Raw genomic sequence first — 20,837 nt, forward strand, 5'->3', positions numbered from 1 at the left:
AGATTGTAGACTGAACAACTCAAAGGAACATATTTAATCTATCCTATATTTAACAGGATATTTATTATCCTATACCAACATTCAGAAAATGAAGATCATGGCATCCGGTCCCACCACTTCATGGGAAATAGATGGGGAAACAGTATCAGACTTTATTTTTCTGGGCTCCAAAATCACTACAGATGGTGACTGCAGCCATGAAATTAAAAGACGCTTACTCCTTGGAAGAAAAGTTATGACCGACCTAGATAGCATGTTCAAAAGCAGAGACATTACTTTGCCAACAAAGGTTCGTCTAGTCAAGGCTATGGTTTTTCCTGTGGTCATGTATGGATGTGAGAGTTGGACTATGAAGAAAGCTGAGTGCCAAAGAATTGATGCTTTTGAACTGTGGTGTTGGAGAAGACTCTTGAGAGTCCCCTGGACTGCAAGTAGATCCAACCAGTCCATTCTGAAGGAGATCAGCCTTGGGATTTCTTTGGAAGGAATGATGCTGAAGCTGAAACTCCAGTACTTTGGCCACCTCATGTGAAGAGTTGACTCACTGGAAAAGACTCTGATGCTGGGAGGGATCGGGGGCAGGAGGAGAAGGGGACGACAGAGGATAAGATGGCTAGATAATATCACCAACTTGATGGACATGAATTTGAGTGAACTCCGGGAGTTGGTGATGGACAGGGAGGCCTGGCATGCTGCGATTCATGGGGTCGCAAAGAGTCGGACACGACTGAGCGACTGATCTGATCTGATATTTAACAGGCCTAATATGATCAGCTGGATTCTCAATAACCATAAATCAAATGAAATGTCATAAACACCAAGAATGGCCCTCCACTAGGGGGAGTGCAGGGCTTTCCAGGTGGCTCAGTGGTTAAGAACCCGCCTACAATGCAGGAGACATGGGTTTGATGCCTGGGTGGGGAAAATTCCCTAGAGGAGGAAATGGCAACCCGCTCCAGTAATCTTGCCTGGAAAATTCCATGGACAGGGGAGCCTCGCAGGCTACAGTCCATGGGGTCACAAAGAGTCGGATGTAACTGAGCGTGCGCGCAGGTTGACTTAAAGTGATGACAATGCAAATGTCTCCCATTTCTGTGTGAGGTAAGGAGGACAGTAAATATGGCCATTGAGCTTGCAGGTTAATCATCACTAGCCTCGGGAAGAATTTAAACTATTGCTGTAGTTAGCAACAGCTCGTGTTTACTGAGTACTTACTCTGTGCCACTTCTAAGTGATTTACGTGTATATCATTCAATTCTCATAAAAACCCTGAGGTAGATATTATTATAATCTTCCTTTTGTAGATGAGGAAATGTAGGCAAAAAGAGTGAATTTAAGTGAATTGCCTGAGGTGGGACAATTTACAAAAGAAGGAGGAGCCAATATCAGTACCAGGACAGAAAACTTTCAGCACTTGACCACTGCCCTCTACTGCCTCTCATGGGTGATGATTTTCTCCGAGTACAGAGGAGTGCTGACTGCCAGTCACATCTGCTCTTCCTCGACAGATGTGTTCTAAACTTTGGCAAGAGCTGGATCCAGGAGTAGATATGGAGGGGCAGACATGGAGGAGAGCCTCTCTTCCTTATGCAGCTTATAAACAATGCTTGCCATTGTGGAAAAAGGAAATGAGCTGGAGCCTGAGATCTCATTGCAACTTTATATCAAAAGAGTTTTGTGTATTAACACCCATATTGATACCTTGTGGCAGAACACAAGATTTCACCTTTTGGGAAAATTGACCTTGGAGGTGTTCTGAATGAAACCGTAACAGCAAGGGCACGTGACAAAGGAGGCCCGTGTTTTGAGGCAGTGTTCGATCACCATGTCTGTCGCCACTCCACACGCGTGCAACGCCACCTGGAAAGTAAGACCAGACCTCAGCACTACGTTCTTTTTAACTAACAGTGCTACTTTGTGCCATTAGAAAAAAAACAACAAAACTGTAAGGATTGTTCCTGAAGAGGTTTCCCGTTACCAGAAAGTTATTTCAGAGTAGTTTAAATAGTTCTCATTTAGACATGCCAAAGGACTAATTAGGTATTTGTATTAATTAAGAAAATTAAGCAAGAGGTTGAAAGATTACAAATGGAACATTTATAACGGAGCATAAGATTCATCCAATGGAAAAGTTGATGTCATGTTAAACATGGAAGATTCAATATGTATGCAAGTCTAAACTAATGCTCTTACTGATTGAAACTTTAGTTCAGCTGTGGCATCCTGGCAAGAACTCTACTTGGAAATCAGAATTTCTAGTTCAGAACTCTAAAGGGCTCGGTGATCTTGGGCTGATTGAAATTTAAAACCTTTGGGCTTCAGTTTCCTCCACCACAAACTATGGTTAATAATACTGACACATCACAATGCTGTTGCAACATTAAACAGAAGTGTATTTGAAAATACTTTTTCAAATGCCGTCTGAATATATTCTTATCAGTGTTGTATAAAACTGATCAAATCATATTTATGGAGCTCCTTTTTATATTCATAGAATTACAATTCTTAACACTGAATGATGATTTGTGTGAAATATTCTTAAAGAGTTTATTTAAAAAGGAAAAACATTGTGGACTGAAGTCATGATTAGTGCATGAATAATTCATGAAAAGAAAAATAAAATGATTTTAAAATGTTTTTAGAATAAATGCCTTAAATATATCTATACTGTACCATTATCTAAAGTAGACCATTTTGAAAATTATTAGGCTAAATAAGGAAGATTAGGACTCCAAAAGGAAATCAGATGTAGGGATCCTGAAAGATGAAGCATTTTGTCAGAAAAATGCTCAGATCTCATTCTGAACAGAGGCAAGTTGTACTGGATTATAATTGTCCTTTCTAGACACAAATCTTTCAACTTCAGGGTAGGGAGAGGGCTGAAGGGCTTTTAGGGTGAAGACAAGGAGGTTTTCTGGAAATTCCTGGATATTAAGTAGTGTAAGTCAGATTCCCCTTTTGAACTGGCAGACCAAAGACAAAGCTGTATTGAGAAGAGTAAAGCAGGCTCTCTGCTCTCAGCCCTGCTTCTGAAATCTCCCCTCCTTGCAGGCTTCCCTCAAATCCACAGAGGTCAACTATCTCCGTGGTTGCTGTCAACCACTGTTCCCGCCTCACTTGCGAGTATCACCCAGGCAGGCTGCTGTCCAGTGAAGGGAGCATCAACTAATGGATCGAAAAGAACCTGGATTTTTTCATCTGCCCACTTTTTTTAAAAATCAGTTTTGCAGGGTGAAATTCAGGCTAGTTCTTATTCGCATTGGGTGGCTGGAGAAAACCTCATAGTAAAAATTATAGATGCACCTTCTCCTGGAGGGAGAGAGAAGAGACCAATACTCACCCCGTGCCCTTTATGTGTTGGCAACTATGCTGGGTGATGGCACACACATCCTCCTATGCTCACAACAGCCCTGAAAGATTTTATTATCTCCATCCGAGAAGTGAGGAAACTCAAGCTTGGGGCAATTCAGTATATACTCTCAACAAAGCAGCTCCTGAAGGGCAGGATCCTGACCCCCAGCCTGACCCATGTAGTTCAAGGGTCAACTGTACTATGTTTATTCCTATATTGGTTGGGGGAGAATGTATATCGCGTGAATACCCTGGACAAAGGAATTATTCATGTCCTGGGCTGGTTGGAGGACAGTGTATAATTTCAAATTTAGGAATTGGGTTTTTTTTTTTTTTTTTTGAATTTTCCATTTAATATTTCAGACCATAACTGACCACAGGTAACTGAAACCAAGGAAAGCAAAATTACAAAGATGGGGGTTGGGGGAATACTGTACATTCCTTCTCATTTTCTTTATCTCACTGGTCCTACTGTCCTCTGGAATTACACCACCATAGGGAACTAGCATGTATTCAGTGTCTGCAAGATGTAAAAATCTTTACATAGATATTTTTTCTTGTTTTAATTGCTTGATTCTTTTCTTTTTAAAACTAATACTTTAAATAGCTCTTACTATGTCTCTTGCAACATCATGACAAGGTCACCTAGACAGCAAGCATTCCAGATGAACTCTGAATCCAGGTCTGAAGCTCACAGGCTTTCCACTACATCATGCTATGCCTTCCCTGACCAACTTATTTGGAGCTGGAAGGAACCCTTAGAGACCATCTGTTTCAATGAAGAATTTCTGGGTGTCACGCTTAGGTTCACCACTGATTTAAGAGAAGAAGGAATGGAACATGTTCTAGTTACACATAAAGGAGTGACAAGGGAAGGAAGAGACAAAGAGAAATACATCTAATTTTTTTTTTCTTAAACCATTACTATTTACAGAAACTGGTATGAAATCTAATTTCTAAGTACATTTTAAACATATGACCAGAGAGTTTGTAATATAATATATAAAGGATGAATAGATTTATTAGTATATACACTGGATAGATCTGACAATTGTAGAAAGAGCATAAAACATAAACTATGAGTATCTAATAAAGGTTACTGTGCTGGGGGAAAACACCATACTTAATCAACAACTAGTGGAGAACACAGCAAACAAGTGCTTCACTGATTCCCAAAATTCAGTACTGTGGTTCCCTGTAAATACACTGAATTCTAACAAAAGATAAAAGTTGAATTGTAAAAGTATCTATTGGCCTAGGTAATGCACATTCCAAAGTATATGTAAATATTATTGATCCAAATAAATGCTGAAGAATTCAGAGACTATAAATTAAGGGCTTTTCCCTTACTTTTCCTTACTTCAATCAATCTATTTAATACATGTCCTAAAAATTCTAAGTATAACACATCCTATGATGTTAGCCAGTGAAATATAACTGAACAGCCAAGAAACTTCAAACCACGTATCTTTGCTATATGTGGTAGTAAATAAAAGAAATTAATCATCACTCACTCTCAGAATGTCTTTCAACTGGCAGCTTCTAAAAAACAAGGCAAGATTCTAGGCAAAGCTGATTGATTCTTCTCTAAGAAAATATATGTTGATAAAGACACATATATTCTAAAAGAATATATGTTGGTAAAGACAGTAAGCCTATGCCTTATTCATACCCCCAAAACTAAGCTTGTGCTAGATTTATGATTTTACTAGGCATCCTATCCTTGGGGTTGTTTTTCTTTGCTTTGGGTTTTTTTTTTTTTTAAGATTAATTTAACATTTAATAGTCTTTTCTTAGTCCAAACCACAGATATAGATGTTGTATTCCCCATTTTACAAAAAGACCAAGTGGCTAATCCAAGGTCATAAATGACGAAGACAAGATTTAATCTCAATCTCTCTGACACCATTATTCTAATTCTCTATGTTCCTTGTCTACTTCTTTCTTTAGATGTGAGGAGCAAACAGGAAGTCACTCCAATCCCAGCTCTCACATTAACTTGCTACGTTCCTCTTCCCCAAGTGCAGCCTCAACTTTTGTATCTACAAAAGGAGAAAGCTAAACTGAATCATCTCTAAATTTGCCTCAACCCAGTCATGCTCTGAGCCACTGCTTCTCAAAGAAGGATTCTTAACCAGATATCTTAGACAGAAGCAAGCTTGGTCTCAACTGATCTCCTGTTTTCCCTCTTTAAAAACTTTCACGTAATATATTATAGGCAATTGGCTTTAAAATTTAAATAACGCTAAGGAGGGAATGACAAAAACAGTTCCTTGTTCTGTACACACTTCACTCAAAGAGAAAATCTGGTGAACAGATAATGCTTTTCAACTCATTGGTTTTCTTTCCTGAAATCCATCTCTGTTTTTCTATACAATAAATGTATATTGCTTCTTTCAAATCAAAACTATAGTGAGGTATCACCTTACTCCAGTCAGAATAGCCATTGTCAAAAAGTCTACAAATAATAAATGCTGGAGAGGGTGTGGATAAAAAGGAACCCTCCTACACAGTTAGTAGGAAAATAAATTGGTGCAGACACTATGGAGAACAGTATGGGGGTTCCTTATAAAACTTAAAATAGAGTTACCATATGATCCAGCACTCCCACTCCTGGGAATATATCCACAGAAAACCATAATTTGAAAAGATACTTGCAGCTCAATTTCCACTGCAGTACTATTTATAATAGCCAAGACATGGAAGCAACTTAAGTGTCCATCAACAGATGCTGCTGCTGCTAAGTCGCTTCAGCCGTGTCCGACTCTGTGTGACCCCATAGATGGCAGCCCCCCAGGCTCCGCCGTCCCTGGGATTCTCCAGGCAAGAACACTGGAGTGGGATGGACAACAAAGATGTGAGATAGGGACTTCCCTGGTGGTCCCGTGGCTAAGACCCCAGTTCCCAATGTAGAGGGCCAGATTCAATCCCTGGTCAGGGAACTAGATCCCACACGCTGCTACTAAGTTCACATGCTGCAACTGAAAGATCCCAGATGCTGCAACGAAGATCAGAGATTTCAAGGGCTGAAACTAAACAAAGACCCAGCACAGCCAAAAAAATAAACATGTTAAAAAAGAAAGAGCTGTCTGCCCTCACAGCTCTTTCTGCAGAGGTTCTGACACCTGAGGGCAATTCTGAAAAACAAAAAAAGAAGATGTAACATAGATATAATATATATATACACACACATTATACATATATATAACATATACATATAACATATAACATAGATATGTTATAATTTATTATATAGATTTAATGTATTATATGATATGTGATTAATATAATAAAATATTATATACTAATTATACATTATATATTAATATGTATGTATGTGTGTGTGTGTGTGTATATATATATATAAATATATATATAAAACATATGGGCTTTCCCGGTAGCTCAGCTGGTAAAGAATCCACCTGCAATGTGGGAGACCTTGGTTTGATCCCTGGGTTGGGAAGATCTCTTGCAGAAGGCAAAGGCTACCCACTTCAGTATTCTGGCTTGGAGAATTCCATGGACTGTATAATCCAAGGGGTTGCAAAGAGTTGGACAGATTGAGCAACTTTCACACATACATATAACATATACATATAATATATAATTATATATGTTATATATATATGACCCCTGATGTGCTACAGTCCATGGGGTTGCAAAGAGTTGGACACACTTAGTGACTGAACAACGACAATGTTATATATAATATATACAGTGGAGTATATACATTGCTCAGCCTTTAAAAATGAGATAGCATTTGCAGCAACATGGATGGACCTACAGATTATCATGCTAAGTGGAGAAAGTCAGGCAGAGAAAGACAAATACATGATATTGCTTATACGTGGAATCTAAAAAATATATATATAAATGAATTATTTACAAAACAAAAATACCCACAAACAGAAAACAAACTTACAGTTATGAAGGGAAAAGGAGGGATAAATTAGAAGACTGAGATTAACAGATACACACTACTATATATAAAATAGGTAACCAACAAAGACCTACTGTATAGCACAGGGATCTTTACCCAACATTTTGTAATAATCTATAAGGGAAAAGAATCTGAAAAAGAATATGTGTGTATATATATATATTTACATAAATATATGTATATCTGAATCACTGTGCTATATGCCTGAAACTAACATGACATTGTAAATCAACTATACTGCAATTAAAAAACGTACACTGCTCTTTCGATTTGTAAATATTAGACACCATCTATTGATTTTCTGTTTCAGGAGATAAAGTGGGGTGTTTTTTTTGGCATAATTTATATGCCCTTTCCCTTTGGTCATCCTCTTAATATTACCTCTAAATTTTAGTTAAGTGTTCATGCAGTGTCTTTTATTAATATTTCTTTGTATATTAACCATATGTATAGTTCACTGCTGAGCTAACTATGCTGTAAAATTTTTTCTTCTTAACATCCAAGACTTTCCCTGCACAAAAGTTCTGTAAAATGTTCTATGGTACAATTTTCCACTATGTGAAAATTGTCAAATAATTGGCCTGTTCCATTTTTCTTTCCTGAAGACATCTTTCCTGGGCCTTCTGACCTTTTACTAAAACCTGGATTCACAGCTTTCTAGGCCTAACACCTAGCTCTGTCTGGTCCTGTGATTTTCCTTTGCCATCAGACTAAGCAGTCCCTTCACCCACTCTTGTATTAGATACCACTTATTCCTTTTCACTTTCATGCACTGGAGAAGGAAATGGCAACCCACTCCAGTGTTCTTGTCTGGAGAATCCCAGGGTTAGCGGAGCCTGGTGGCTGCCGTCTATGGGGTCACACAGAGTCAGACACGACTGAAGTGACTTAGCAGCAGCAGCAGCATTCCCTTTTAGTACATCTTTCATCCAGCCAAAGACGGAGAAACCCTGTACAGTCACCAAAAACAAGACAGGGAGCTGACTGTGGCTCAGATCATGAATTCCTTATGGCCAAATTCATATTTAAATTGAAGAAAGTAGGGAAAAGCACTAGACCATTCAGTTCAGTTCAGTTCAGTCACTCAGTCATGTCTGACTCTTTGCGACCCCATGGACTACAGTACGCCGGGCCTCCCTGTCCATCACCAATTCCTAGAGTTTACTCAAACTCATGTCCATTGAGTAGTCTAGTGGTTTTCCCTATTTCTTCAATTTAAGTCTGAATTTGGCAATAAGGAGTTCATGCTCTGAGCCACAGTCAGGTCCTGGTCTTGTTTTTGCTGACTGTATAGAGCTTCTCCATCTTTGGCTGCAAAGAATATAATCAATCTGATTTTAGTATTGACCATCTGGTGATGTCCATGTGTAGACTCTTCTCTTGTGTTGTTGGAAAACGGCTTTGCTATGACCAGTGTGTTCTCTTGGCAAAACTCTATTAGCCTTTGCTCCGCTTCATTCTGTACTCCAATGCCAAATTTGCCTGTTACTCCAGGTGTTTCTTGACTTCCTACTTTTGCATTCCAGTCCCCTATAATGAAAAGGACATCTTTTTTGGATGTTAGTTCTAGACCATTCAGGTATGACCTAAATCAAATCCCTTACAATTATACAGTGGAAGTGAAAAATAGATTCAAGGGATTAGATTTGATAGACAGAGTGCCTGAAGAACTATGGACTGAGGTTTATGACAATGTACAGGAGGCAGTGATCAAGGCCATCCCCAAGAAAAAGAAATGCAAAAAGGCAAAATGGTTGTCTCAGGAAGGCTTACAAAGAGCTGTAAAAAGAAAAGAGGTGAAAGGCAAAGGAGAAAAGGAAAGATATAAACATTTGAATGCAGACTTCTAAAGAATAGCAAGGAGAGATAAGAAAGCCTTCCTCAGTGATCAATGGAAAAAATAGAGGAAACAATAGAATGGGACTAGAGATCTCTTCAAGAAAATTAGAGATACCAAGGGAACATTTCATGTAAAGATGGGCTCAATAAAGGACAGAAGTGGTATGGACCTAACAGAAGCAGAAGGTATTAAGAAGAGGTGGGAAGAATACACAGAAGAACTGTACAAAAAAGATCTTCATGACCCAGAGAATCATGATGGTGTGATCACTCACCTAGAGCCAGACATCCTGGCATGTGAAGTCAAGTAGGCCTTAGGAAGCATCACCATGAACAAAGCTAGTGGAGGTAATGGAATTCCAGTTGAGCTATTTCAAATCCTAAAAGATGATGCTGTGAAAGTGCTGCACTCAATATGCCAGCAAATTTGGAAAACTTAGCAGTGGCCACAGGACTGGAAAAGGTGAGTTTTCATTCTAATCCCAAGAAAGACAATGCCAAAGAATGCTCAAACTACCATACACCTGCACTCATCTCACACACTAGTAAAGTAATGCTCAAAATTCTCCAAGCCAGGCTTCAACAGTACATGAACCATGAACTTCCAGATGTTCAAGCTGGATTTAGAAAAGGCAGAGGAATCAGAGATCAAATTGCCAACATCCTCTGGATCATGGAAAAAGCAAGAGAGTTCCAGAAAAACATCTACTTCTGCTTTATTGACTATGCCAAAGCCTTTGACTGTATGGATCACAACAAACTGTGGAAAAGTCTTAAAGAGATGGGAATACCAGACCACCTTACCTGCCTCCTGAGAAACCTGTATGCAGGTCAAGAAGCAACAGTTAGAACCAGACATGGAACAATGGATTGGTTCCAAATAAGAAAAGGAGTACGTCAAGGCTGTATATTGTTACCCTGCTTATTTAACTTATATGCAGAGTACATTATGAGAAATGCCAGACAGCATGAAGCACAATTTGGAATCAAGATTGCCAGGAGAAATAGCAATAACCTCAGATATGCAGATGACACCACCCTTATGGCAGAAAGCGAAGAAGAACTAAAGAATCTCTTGGTGAAAGTGAAAGAAGAGAGTTTAAGTTTAATCAGCAGTTTAATTTGGCTTAAAACTCAACATTCAGAAAACTAAGATCATGGCATCTGGTCCCATGACTTCTTGGCAAACAGATGGGGAAACAGTGGAAACACTGACAGACTTTTTGAGTTGGGGGGGGGGGGGGCTCCAAAATCACTGCAGATGGTGACTGCAGCCATGAAATTGAAAGACACTTACTCCTTGGAAGAAAAGTTATAACCAACCTAGACAGCATATTAAAAAGCAGAGACATTACTTTGCTGACAAAGGTCCGTCTAGTCTAAGCTATAGTTTTTCCTGTAGTCATGTATGGGTGTGAGAATTGGACTATAAAAAAGCTGAGTGCCGAAGAATTGATGCTTTTGAACTGTAGTGTTGGAGAAGACTCTTGAGAGTCTTTTGGACACCAAAGAGATCCAACCAGTCCATCCTAAAGGAAATCAGTTCTGAATATTCATTGGAAGTACTTTTGCTGAAGCTGAACCTCCAATACTTTGACCACAAGATGCAGAGAACTGACTCATTGGAAAAGACCCTGATGCTGGCAAAGATTGAAGGCAGGAGGAGAAGGGGACGACAGAGGATGAGATGGTTGGATGGTATCACCGACTCAATGTACATGAGTTTGAGTAAACTCTGGGAGTTGGTGATGGACAGGGAGGCCTGGCATGCTGTAGTCCATGGGGTCACAAAGAGTCAGACACAAGTAAGTGACTGAACTGATTCCTTTTTATTATTATTTATTTATTTATTTATTTTTTTAGGATATGATAAGTCCAACTTTTATTTTTTTTTAATTTTATTTTTTAACTTTACAATATTGTATTGGTTTTGCCATATATCGAAATCAATCTGCCACAGGTATACATGTGTTCCCCATCCTGAACACTCCTCCCTCCTCCCTCCCCATACCATCCCTCTGGGTCGTCCCAGTGCACCAGCCCCAAGCATCCAGCATCGTGCATCAAACCTGGACTGGTGACTCATTTCATATATGATATTATACATATTTCAATGCCATTCTCCCAAATCATCCCACCCTTTCCCTCTCCCACAGAGTCCAAAAGACTGTTCTATACATAAGTGTCTCTTTTGCTGTCTCGTATACATGGTTATTGTTACCATCTTTCTAAATTCCTTATATATGCGTTAGTATACTGTATTGGTGTTTTTCTTTCTGGCTTACTTCACTCTGTATAATAGGCTCCAGTTTCATCCACCTCATTAGAACTGATTCAAATGTATTCTTTTTAATGGCTGAGTAATACTCCATTGTGTATATGTACCATAGCTTTCTTAATCATTCATCTGCTGATGGACATCTAGGTTGCTTCCATGTCCTGGCTACTATAAACAGTGCTGTGATGAACATTGGGGTACACGTGGCTCTTTCAATTCTGGTTTCCTCAGTGTGTATGCCCAGCAGTGGGATTGCTGGATCATAAGGCAGTTCTATTTCCAGTTTTTTAAGGAATCTCCACACTGTTCTCCATAGTGGCTGTACTAGTTTGCATTCCCACCAACAGTGTAAGAGGGTTCCCTTTTCTCCACACCCTCTCTAGCATTTATTGCTTGTAGACTTTTGGATCGCAGCCATTCTGACTGGCGTGAAATGGTACCTCATAGTGGTTTTGATTTGCATTTCTCTGATAATGAGTGATGTTGAGCATCTTTTCATGTGTTTGTTAGCCATCTGTATGTCTTCTTTGGAGAAATGTCTATTTAGTTCTTTGGCCCATTTTTTGATTGGGTCATTTATTTTTCTGGAGTTGAGCTGTAGGAGTTGCTTGTATATTTTTGAGATGAGTTGTTTGTCAGTTGCTTCATTTGCTATTATTTTCTCCCATTCTGAAGGCTGTCTTTTCACCTTGCTTATAGTTTCCTTTGATGTGCAGAAGCTTTTAAGTTTAATTAGGTCCCATTTGTTTATTTTTGCTTTTATTTCCAATATTCTGGGAGGTGGGTCATAGAGGATCCTGCTGTGATGTATGTCGGAGAGTGTTTTGCCTATGTTCTCCTCTAGGAGTTTTATAGTTTCTGGTCTTACGTTTAGATCTTTAATCCATTTTGAGTTTATTTTTGTGTATGGTGTTAGAAAGTGCTCTAGTTTCATTCTTTTACAAGTGGTTGACCAGTTTTCCCAGCACCACTTGTTAAAGAGATTGTCTTTAATCCATTGTACATTCTTGCCTCCTTTGTCAAAGATAAGGTGTCCATATGTGTATTTTGTTCCATTGATCTATATTTGTCTTTGTGCCAGTACCATACTGTCTTGATGACTGTGGCTTTGTAGTAGAGCCTGAAGTCAGGTAGGTTGATTCCTCTAGTTCCATTCTTCTTTCTCAAGATAGCTTTGGCTATTTGAGGTTATTTGTAATTCCATAGAAATTGTGAAATTATTTGTTCTAGCTCTGTGAAGAATACCATTGGTAGCTTGATAGGGATTGCATTGAATCTATAAATTGCTTTGAGTAGTATACTGATTTTCACTATATTGATTCTTCCAATCCATGAACATGGTATATTTCTCCATCTATTAGTGTCCTCTTTGATTTCTTTCACCAGTGTTTTATAGTTTTCTATATATAGGTCTTTAGTTTCTTTAGGTAGATATATTCCTAAATATTTTATTCTTTCCATTGCAATGGTGAATGGAATTGTTTCCTTAATTTCTCTATTTTCTCATTATTAGTGTATAGGAATGCAAGGGATTTCTGTGTGTTGATTTTATATCCTGCAACTTTACTATAATCATTGATTAGTTCTAGTAATTTTCTGGTGGAGTCTTTAGAGTTTTCTATGTAGAGGATCATGTCATCTGCAAACAGGGAGAGTTTTACTTCTTCTTTTCCAATTTGGATTCCTTTTATTTCTTTTTCTGCTCTGATTGCTGTGGCCAAAACTTCCAATACTATGTTGAATAGTAATGGTGAAAGTGGGCACCCTTGTCTTGTTCCTGACTTTAGGGGAAATGCTTTCAATTTTTCACCATTGAGGATAATATTTGCTGTGGGTTTATCATATATAGCTTTTATTATGTTGAGGTATGTTCCTTCTATTCCTGCTTTCTGGAGAGTTTTTATCATAAATGGATGTTGAATTTTGTCAAATGCTTTCTCTGCATCTATTGAGATAATCATATGGCTTTTATTTCTCAATTTGTTAATGTGGTGTATTACATTGATTGATTTGTGGATATTGAAGAATCCTTGCATCCCTGGGATAAAGCCCAACTTGGTCATGGTGTATGATTTTTTTAATGTGTTGTTGGATTCTGATTGCTAGAATTTTGTTAAGGATTTTTGCATCTATGTTCATCAGTGATATTGGCCTGTAGTTTTCTTTTTTTGTGGGATCTTTGTCAGGTTTTGGTATTAGGGTGATGGTGGCCTCATAGAATGAGTTTGGAAGTTTACTTTCCTCTGCAATTTTCTGGAAGAGTTTGAGTAGGATAGGTGTTAGCTATTCTCTAAATTTTTGGTAGAATTCAGCTGTGAAGCTGTCTGGACCTGGGCTTTTGTTTGCTGGAAGATTTTTGATTACAGTTTCAATTTCTGTGCTTGTGATGGGTCTGTTAAGATTTTCTATTTCTTCCTGGTCCAGTTTTGGAAAGTTGTACTTTTCTAAGAATTTGTCCATTTCTTCCATGTTGTCCATTTTATTGGCATATAATTGCTGATAGTAGTCTCTTATGATCCTTTGTATTTCTGTGTTGTCTTATTTTGGTGAAACACATCTTCTACATAGTTTCCTGATGTACATTTTCTTGAGATCTTGACATTTTCTTTATTACTTGCATACATGATTGTTGATTGGTTGGGCATAACATTTTAGGTTGGAAAGTGTCTTTTAGAATTTTGAAGGCATTGCTTCACTGTCTTCTAGCTTTCCATGTGGCTATTAAGAAGTGTGATGGCATTTTGATTTCAAATTTTCTGTTTGTGACCTATTTGTTTTTTCTCTTTGGAAACTGTCAGGAACTTCTTTTTATCACAACAGTCTTCCCCTTCCCCCGCCCCCCAACAATGTGCCTTGCTTTTGGTCATTTATTTAAGTGGGCTTTGTCAGATAAGAGAAACATATTTTTCATTACTTACACATTTTCTTATGTTAATTCTTTGATATTTTTCTCTCCATCATTTTATCTGTTTTCTATATCTGTTTCTCCTATTATTGACGTATTGGATTCATAGACTAAACCTCTATTGGAAAAAAATGCTTCTTTCACAGTCCCTATCATTTTTTTGTCCTGTTTTTTCAAATGATGTCCTATACTTCATGTTTTAGATTTTCCACTTGCTTTTTATTTGAGCTAGCATGTTTTATTCTTTCTTGTTCTCTGATGGTTCACTTCTTTTTCATTTTACCTTTGTTTCATTCATGCAGTATCTTCTCTGAGCTCTCCTTGAATAAAAAGGAGATGCTTTGTCATGGTTTTTGCTTTGATCTCCTCTATTTTGGAAGTTTTCCACACTTGATATTCCTCAGTTGCCTGTTCATACAAGAGTGAATCTCTAAAAAGTTGATGGAGGTTTGAGTGAAAGGCTTGAAGGTAAACTTCCTTAGTGACTGTGTAATCAGGTGGTCAGCTGTTTTTTTCTTTTTTTTTTTTAATTATAGCTATAGTATTTTCTCTGGGGATTGTTCTGATTCTGTAGAGGAGGCTCTTTTAACCTCTTTGATTAAGGAGATGATTCTAGCTTCTGAAGGAATCCTGGAATTACAACGAGTAAGTGGCCACTCTGAGACTTTAGCACAAGTTAAATTCAATTTTAAAATGCATTCTCTTAACCAATATGTTTCCTCGGAGTAGGAAATGGCAACCCACTCCAGTATTCTTGCCTGGAAAATTCTTGCCTGGACAGAGAAGCCTGGTGGGCTACAGTCCATGGGGCTGCAAAGAGTTGGGCACGATGAGTGAGCATGGATGCACAGAACAATTATGTTAATAAAAATTTCTCTGTTTACCATTATAACTAACATTTCATGTCATTAACAAATCATTACAAATATCCTGTTAATGAAAAGTTTCAAAGCTCCTATATGATGTGGGCTCCTCACAGAAGTCTTACAGTCAATGAGTAATATTTTTAAAATCCTTGCAAATACTAAGAACAAGGACAGAATATCATTGTTGTTCAAGTTGAAATGCATTTGGTTACTAGAGACTTTGAATGTTTCTAATAAGCTTATTAGATATTTGTATTTCTAAGCAAATACATTTCTCAAATAAACACAAGGGAAAGTCAGAAACTACAAATGCTCTTTGGAATATGGTGTTACCTCACTGATTCTGGTTACAAGGGGGAAGCACAGCCCTTGGGGTGATGGAAGACCTTGTTGAAAGACCTAAAAGTATTTAGATTTGTTTTCTTCCATTATTTCAAGTCACACTAGTTTTACAAAGTTAGTAAATCTATTCATTTTTGCCTGATACAGGTCATTGTATTAATGGAGATAAGACAAATAATAAGTATTTCAGTTCTTACATATAATTGATTTGTTTGACGTTTCTAAAGATAGTTGGTTTGAGGACTTTAAAAATCTCCCTTTAAAATCTTGTTTACAGCATTGATTTTTATGTCCAGAGAAAAATAGCAAAAGAAAAGGCATTTACTAAGCAAAGATAAACACTAACTAAGCCCTTATTTTGGAGAAGGAAATGGCAACCCACTCCATTATTCTTGCCTAGAGAATCCTGTGGACAGAGGAGCCTGGTGGGCTGCTGTCCATAGGGTCGCACAGAGTCGGACATGACTGAAGCAACTTAGCATGCATGCATGCATTAAGAAGGAAATGGCAACCCACTCCAGTGTTCTTGTCTGGAGAATCCCAGGGACAGAGGAGCCTGGTGGGCTGCTGTCTCTGGGGTTGCACAGAGTTAGACACGACTGAAGCGACTTAGCAGCAGCAGCAGCAAACCCTTATTTGAAATACCACAAAACTGAATTAATAGAGCTTTACTACATTCCCAATACCTGGTTATTCTGATTTCCTCTCTAGCTACAGTGTTTTCACTAGAGTCTATTTCATATAAAAGAGCCACTGATGCATTTGGTTTGATTTATCTACTGACAATACTTCAATTAATCCTCCTAGGCAAATTATATTCTTAAATCTAATTTTGGTTTAATCCTCCAAGTAATTTTAATTTATTTTCCATATATCTTGACAAAGGTAATTATGAAAGAAAAAAAAAAACCATTATGGGTATATTATTATGAGATATAGAGAAAAATGTCACTTCCCAAAAGACATATACTTTGCTAGTTGGTGTTAGTGAATTACACGACCTTGAAAGGTATAAGAATGTGCCAGAATGATTTATCACCTACAAGCCATGGAAGGGTAAAGAGATACATGGTTGATCGGCTGGGAATTTTGTGATTTGAGAGGTGAGTAAATGCTACCTTATACACTCTTCCTGGTGTACTGGTAACATGGGCATTGGTTTAATGGCCTGTTTTAGGGAGAAGCTTTATCTTCCACCTCAACATTTATGTAAAATTTAGGTGGTACATAAATATATATTTAATTTGAACTTGCTGTATCAGATATCTATATTTTCCTGAATATCCTTCCTAACAGGTTTCTTAAAAGTTTACTTCTCTTTCCATAAACTTTGCTTGAGATAACCAATCTATATTATATCCACAAAGGAAACACAGTGCATTCTTTTCAGGCTATATAACAATAAGTCTCACAATTTTACAGAAGTTGGTATTTAAGAAATGAATTTCACTGACTGAACAAAAATCAAAAGTACTATGAAAGGTCTGGACTTCTAAGATTGGACAAGAATTTCAACTAGACAAGCCCATTGTATATGCTATGTGACCATATCCAGTTGGGAATGCAAGTTAGCACAACCTTCCTGTAAAGTGATTAGGCAAAGGAATCAAAAGTCTTAATTGATACATCATTAGACACATATAATAAATAACAAGTATAATAACAATAGAAAAGGAACATGATTAATGAGTAGGGAAAGTATTTATGACAATTTCGGGTAAAGCAGGATCTCAAGGTGTATGTAAATATGCATTTGTTTGCGTGTATAAATACACAAAGACCAAAGGGTTTTGATAGTATTATCTCTCACTAGCAGAAATACTGGTGATTCTTCCTTATATTATTATGTAGCTTTCTACATCAAGCATTTAGTACTCTAAAAATAAGGAAAAACATTCAAAACAGATACAAGAACAGCAGCAATGCTAACATCTTATTGAAACTCAAATTCCACCAGAGTGTACAACCCTGGATTTAAATGAACTGACACAATCACATTATCTTTGGTCTTCTAGTGGTATCAAACAACAACAATCTGATTTGAAGGTTTCAAAAACATCACCGATACATTTTATACTAGAAGCTCAGAATACATGAAAATATCAAATCCTTGCTAAAGAAAGAATTATCTGAAAGCAACTCAAGTATTTGCAGCTTATTTTTTTTCAATTGGAGTATAGTTGATTTAAATCTGTTAGTTTCAGGTGTTCAGCAAAATGAATTAGTTACACATATAAACAAACTCTATTATATTCTCTGTTTTTCTTTCACTACCTTCTAAAAATGTAGAATAAACCAAGGGAAGTCATCTTCATTAGAATTCATTCAATTAGTGACTATTTTTAAAGTACTTGCCATGTGTCAAACATTTTTTCAGGCACTGGGGATCTTGCAGTGAAGAAAATAAAGTTCCTGTCTGGTAGAGGAACAAATATTATCTTTACCATATAATAATAAAATGCTGTGAATGAAGTAATATTCATTAATAAGGTATACTACTTTATAGACAGTAGAAAACAAAAGTTATAAATTTCTTGTTTAGCAAAGAAAATAAATGTATCTCCTTTATTTACTCTAGGACATTTCATTTCTCTTATTTAGTTAAAGAAACTGAAATTGCGTGATTACTTACCCCAATATTAAACATCCCCGTAAAATACTCCATATTTGCTTGAATGAACCAAATGTTGCTTAAACCTAGTTCATCACTTCTCTTCTTAGCACGAATTAATGATAATTCCTTGTTTTCTATTAGTATAACCTAGATTTCACACAGGAAACAATAGTATATTCAGTAAACTAGTTTAGACATTAAAGCCAACTATTATTACTGTATTTACTAGCTTTAATAATGTTGATCATATTATGTTGATCCTTATTGTTGTGCTGTGGGAGACCTGGGTTGGATCTCTGGGCTGGAAAGATCCCTTGGAGAAGGGAACAGCTACCCACTCCAGTATTCTGGCCTGGAGAATTTCACGGGCAGAGGAGTCTGGCAGGCTATACTGTCCATGGGGTCGCAGAGTCAGACACGACTGAGTGATTTTCACTTTCACTTCATTTTCACTATCCTGTGCTAGGACATATGCCAGATAGTACAGTACAAAAGCAAACAAGGTCCTTGAACACTTGGAGCTTATAGATATGGTGATACAAGTGAGACAGGTAATTATAATACAGCGAGCGGTGAGTGCTTAATCAAAGACATATAATGTGTTATCAAAGCATGTAAACTTGATGACTAAGAGCGGTTTTAGTCATTTAATATTAAAGAATAACATATTAATTGAGGCCTGAAAAATGAATAGAAATTAGCTGGAGGAATGAAGCAGTGTTTCTGGTGGAGAGAGGGACATGTGAGAAAGATACAGTGGGTTTGAAGAACTGAGAAGACTGGTATAGTTGGGGTACAGTGAGCGATGCTGGAGCTTGGAGTGGGGAGACAGGGTGTGGAGAGTAGAAATCAGACTGGAGAGGTAATGGGAGTCAAGATCACACGGGATAAAAGGACAACCAGTTGCTTGCAATGCATAGTATGGATTGGTGGGGCCAAGGCAAAAGGCAGGGCAGCAAGTTACAAATTTCTGATAGTAAGCCAGGCCAAGGAAGACAGGAGACATCACTGATTTGGATGAAGAAAAGTGGGCAGACTTAGGTCACTTTCATCATTCTCATTCTTAGTTTGGTCCTTATTTTGTCCTTACTTTTGTCTTTATGGAAAAATTCTGGACCTTTTTGTATAAAAAGCTTGTCAGAGGATATTTGGTGTCAAAGGTTTCCAGCCTTTATTCTAGCCAAGATTTTCCTTCTCCAATTTCAACCTCTCTAAGTTTCCAGACCTTTTAGGAAGGGAAAAAAAGACACCAGACCCTGACTCTGCATCTCCAGGATTCTGCTCTGTGAGCTCTCTTCCTCTTACTCCAACCACGAAATTGTTGTTTTCCTTGGTGATGAAACAGATGCCTGCCTCTTTCTCCTCATAGTCCTCATTTATTTACTAAGAAAGATAAAGAATAATGTCTTCCACTCTCTATCATTCTGGCCAGTTTATGAGTTCTTCCACATTTTTCCTTCTGAGAATAATCACTTTAATTATTTTGTAATTTCCAGAGAGCTCACAAGCAAAGAATTGTAATTTGAAAAAATGACATTAAGTTCTAGCTTTTATGCTAAAAGCTGGGAGGAAATGATTTACTATGACAAAAGACTAAAAATGGCACAAACTTCTAACAAATGGTGATGGTGATTGTATAAATTACAGTACATTTACTCAAAAACATATTATGAAGTCACATTTCAGTGATGATATTTAAAACTACTTGCAATAGGAAAAAAAACATTTATGACATAAGATTGAGTGAAAGCAGGTGGTTGAAATTGTATTTGCGGTCTTAGAATTTGCAGCCACAAGCATCCTTCTGAACAATGGTTTAATGAGCACATGGGGGGAAATGCATTTGGTGGATCAGAGTGATAGAACTGGGGTTTATCTTTTTCTTTAAAAAATATTTTTACAATTCTGATACAATGACTAAAAACCAAGGCACCAAAGAATATGCTCAACAAGTTCCAGAAGCTAGTATTTCAAGTACAAAATAATGTTGACAATTAAACTGGTTTCATCATTAATAATTTAATAGTTAAATAATTATTTCTTTTATAAAAAATAAAAACTGTACGTGGCCCTAACTCTTTCCCCCTAAGATTCTGAATCTCAGAAGTGTAGTTCAACGAAAAATAAAATGCCTGTGCCTCATATCTGACCTCAGTGAATGATTATCAACTCAAAGAGGGATAAGCCAGACTCAGCTAATTGAACTGTGCAGTTTCTTATCATCTATCATTCAGACTTTACCTGGCATGATGGCAGCACGTGAGCTAGGACAATCCCAACATGGCCCTGAAAAAGGCAAGAAAAGGAACAAGTTAACTTTGGTCTCTCAGGCTTTTGTTTATTCTGAGACAACAATCTTGTCATATAAAAACATGTCCTTGAGTGTAAGGTAGTAAAGTCACTTCGTCTTGGAAAGGCTAAAGAGAATAAAGAAGAGATACGATACCCCACCACTGCAGAAATCCACAATTCTGTCTCCAGGTTTGGCTTGATTTGTCACCATATAAACAAGGTTGTTCAACTGTTGCTGCTTCCTCAAAGCTCGATCACTGGACATTTTACCTGGGAAAGGGATGAAGACAGTGACACATTAGGTATTGCAGGGACTGGAAAGGCACCAGTGCACTAGACCAGCAGCATATAGGAAGACTGGCACAGACGTAAGTGAGTACCATTCCATGTGACCCACCATGAGAGGATTA

General features: G+C 37.5%; 1 protein-coding gene across 4 annotated transcripts in view; it reads right to left on the reverse strand.

The window, feature by feature from the left end:
* The window catches only part of GSTCD (glutathione S-transferase C-terminal domain containing), a 151,708-nt gene that overhangs the window by 11,708 nt on the left and 119,163 nt on the right, over nucleotides 1-20,837 (reverse strand). For 2 of the 4 annotated variants that reach the window (XM_070791117.1, XM_070791114.1), the window contains 4 exons: nucleotides 20,582-20,697; nucleotides 20,377-20,421; nucleotides 18,154-18,282; nucleotides 1,727-1,860 (listed from right to left, as the gene is read on the reverse strand). In XM_070791117.1, coding sequence (XP_070647218.1) covers nucleotides 1,727-1,860; nucleotides 18,154-18,282; nucleotides 20,377-20,421; nucleotides 20,582-20,697 — 424 coding nt within the window. Of the gene's footprint in view, nucleotides 1-1,726; nucleotides 1,861-11,281; nucleotides 17,938-18,153; nucleotides 18,283-20,376; nucleotides 20,422-20,581; nucleotides 20,698-20,837 lie in introns of those variants that run through there. The other 2 variants (XM_070791116.1, XM_070791115.1) reach the window with 2 other exon arrangements.

This window comes from Bos indicus, chromosome 6 (genome assembly GCF_029378745.1).
Source record: "Bos indicus isolate NIAB-ARS_2022 breed Sahiwal x Tharparkar chromosome 6, NIAB-ARS_B.indTharparkar_mat_pri_1.0, whole genome shotgun sequence".
NCBI lineage: Eukaryota > Metazoa > Chordata > Mammalia > Artiodactyla > Bovidae > Bos > Bos indicus.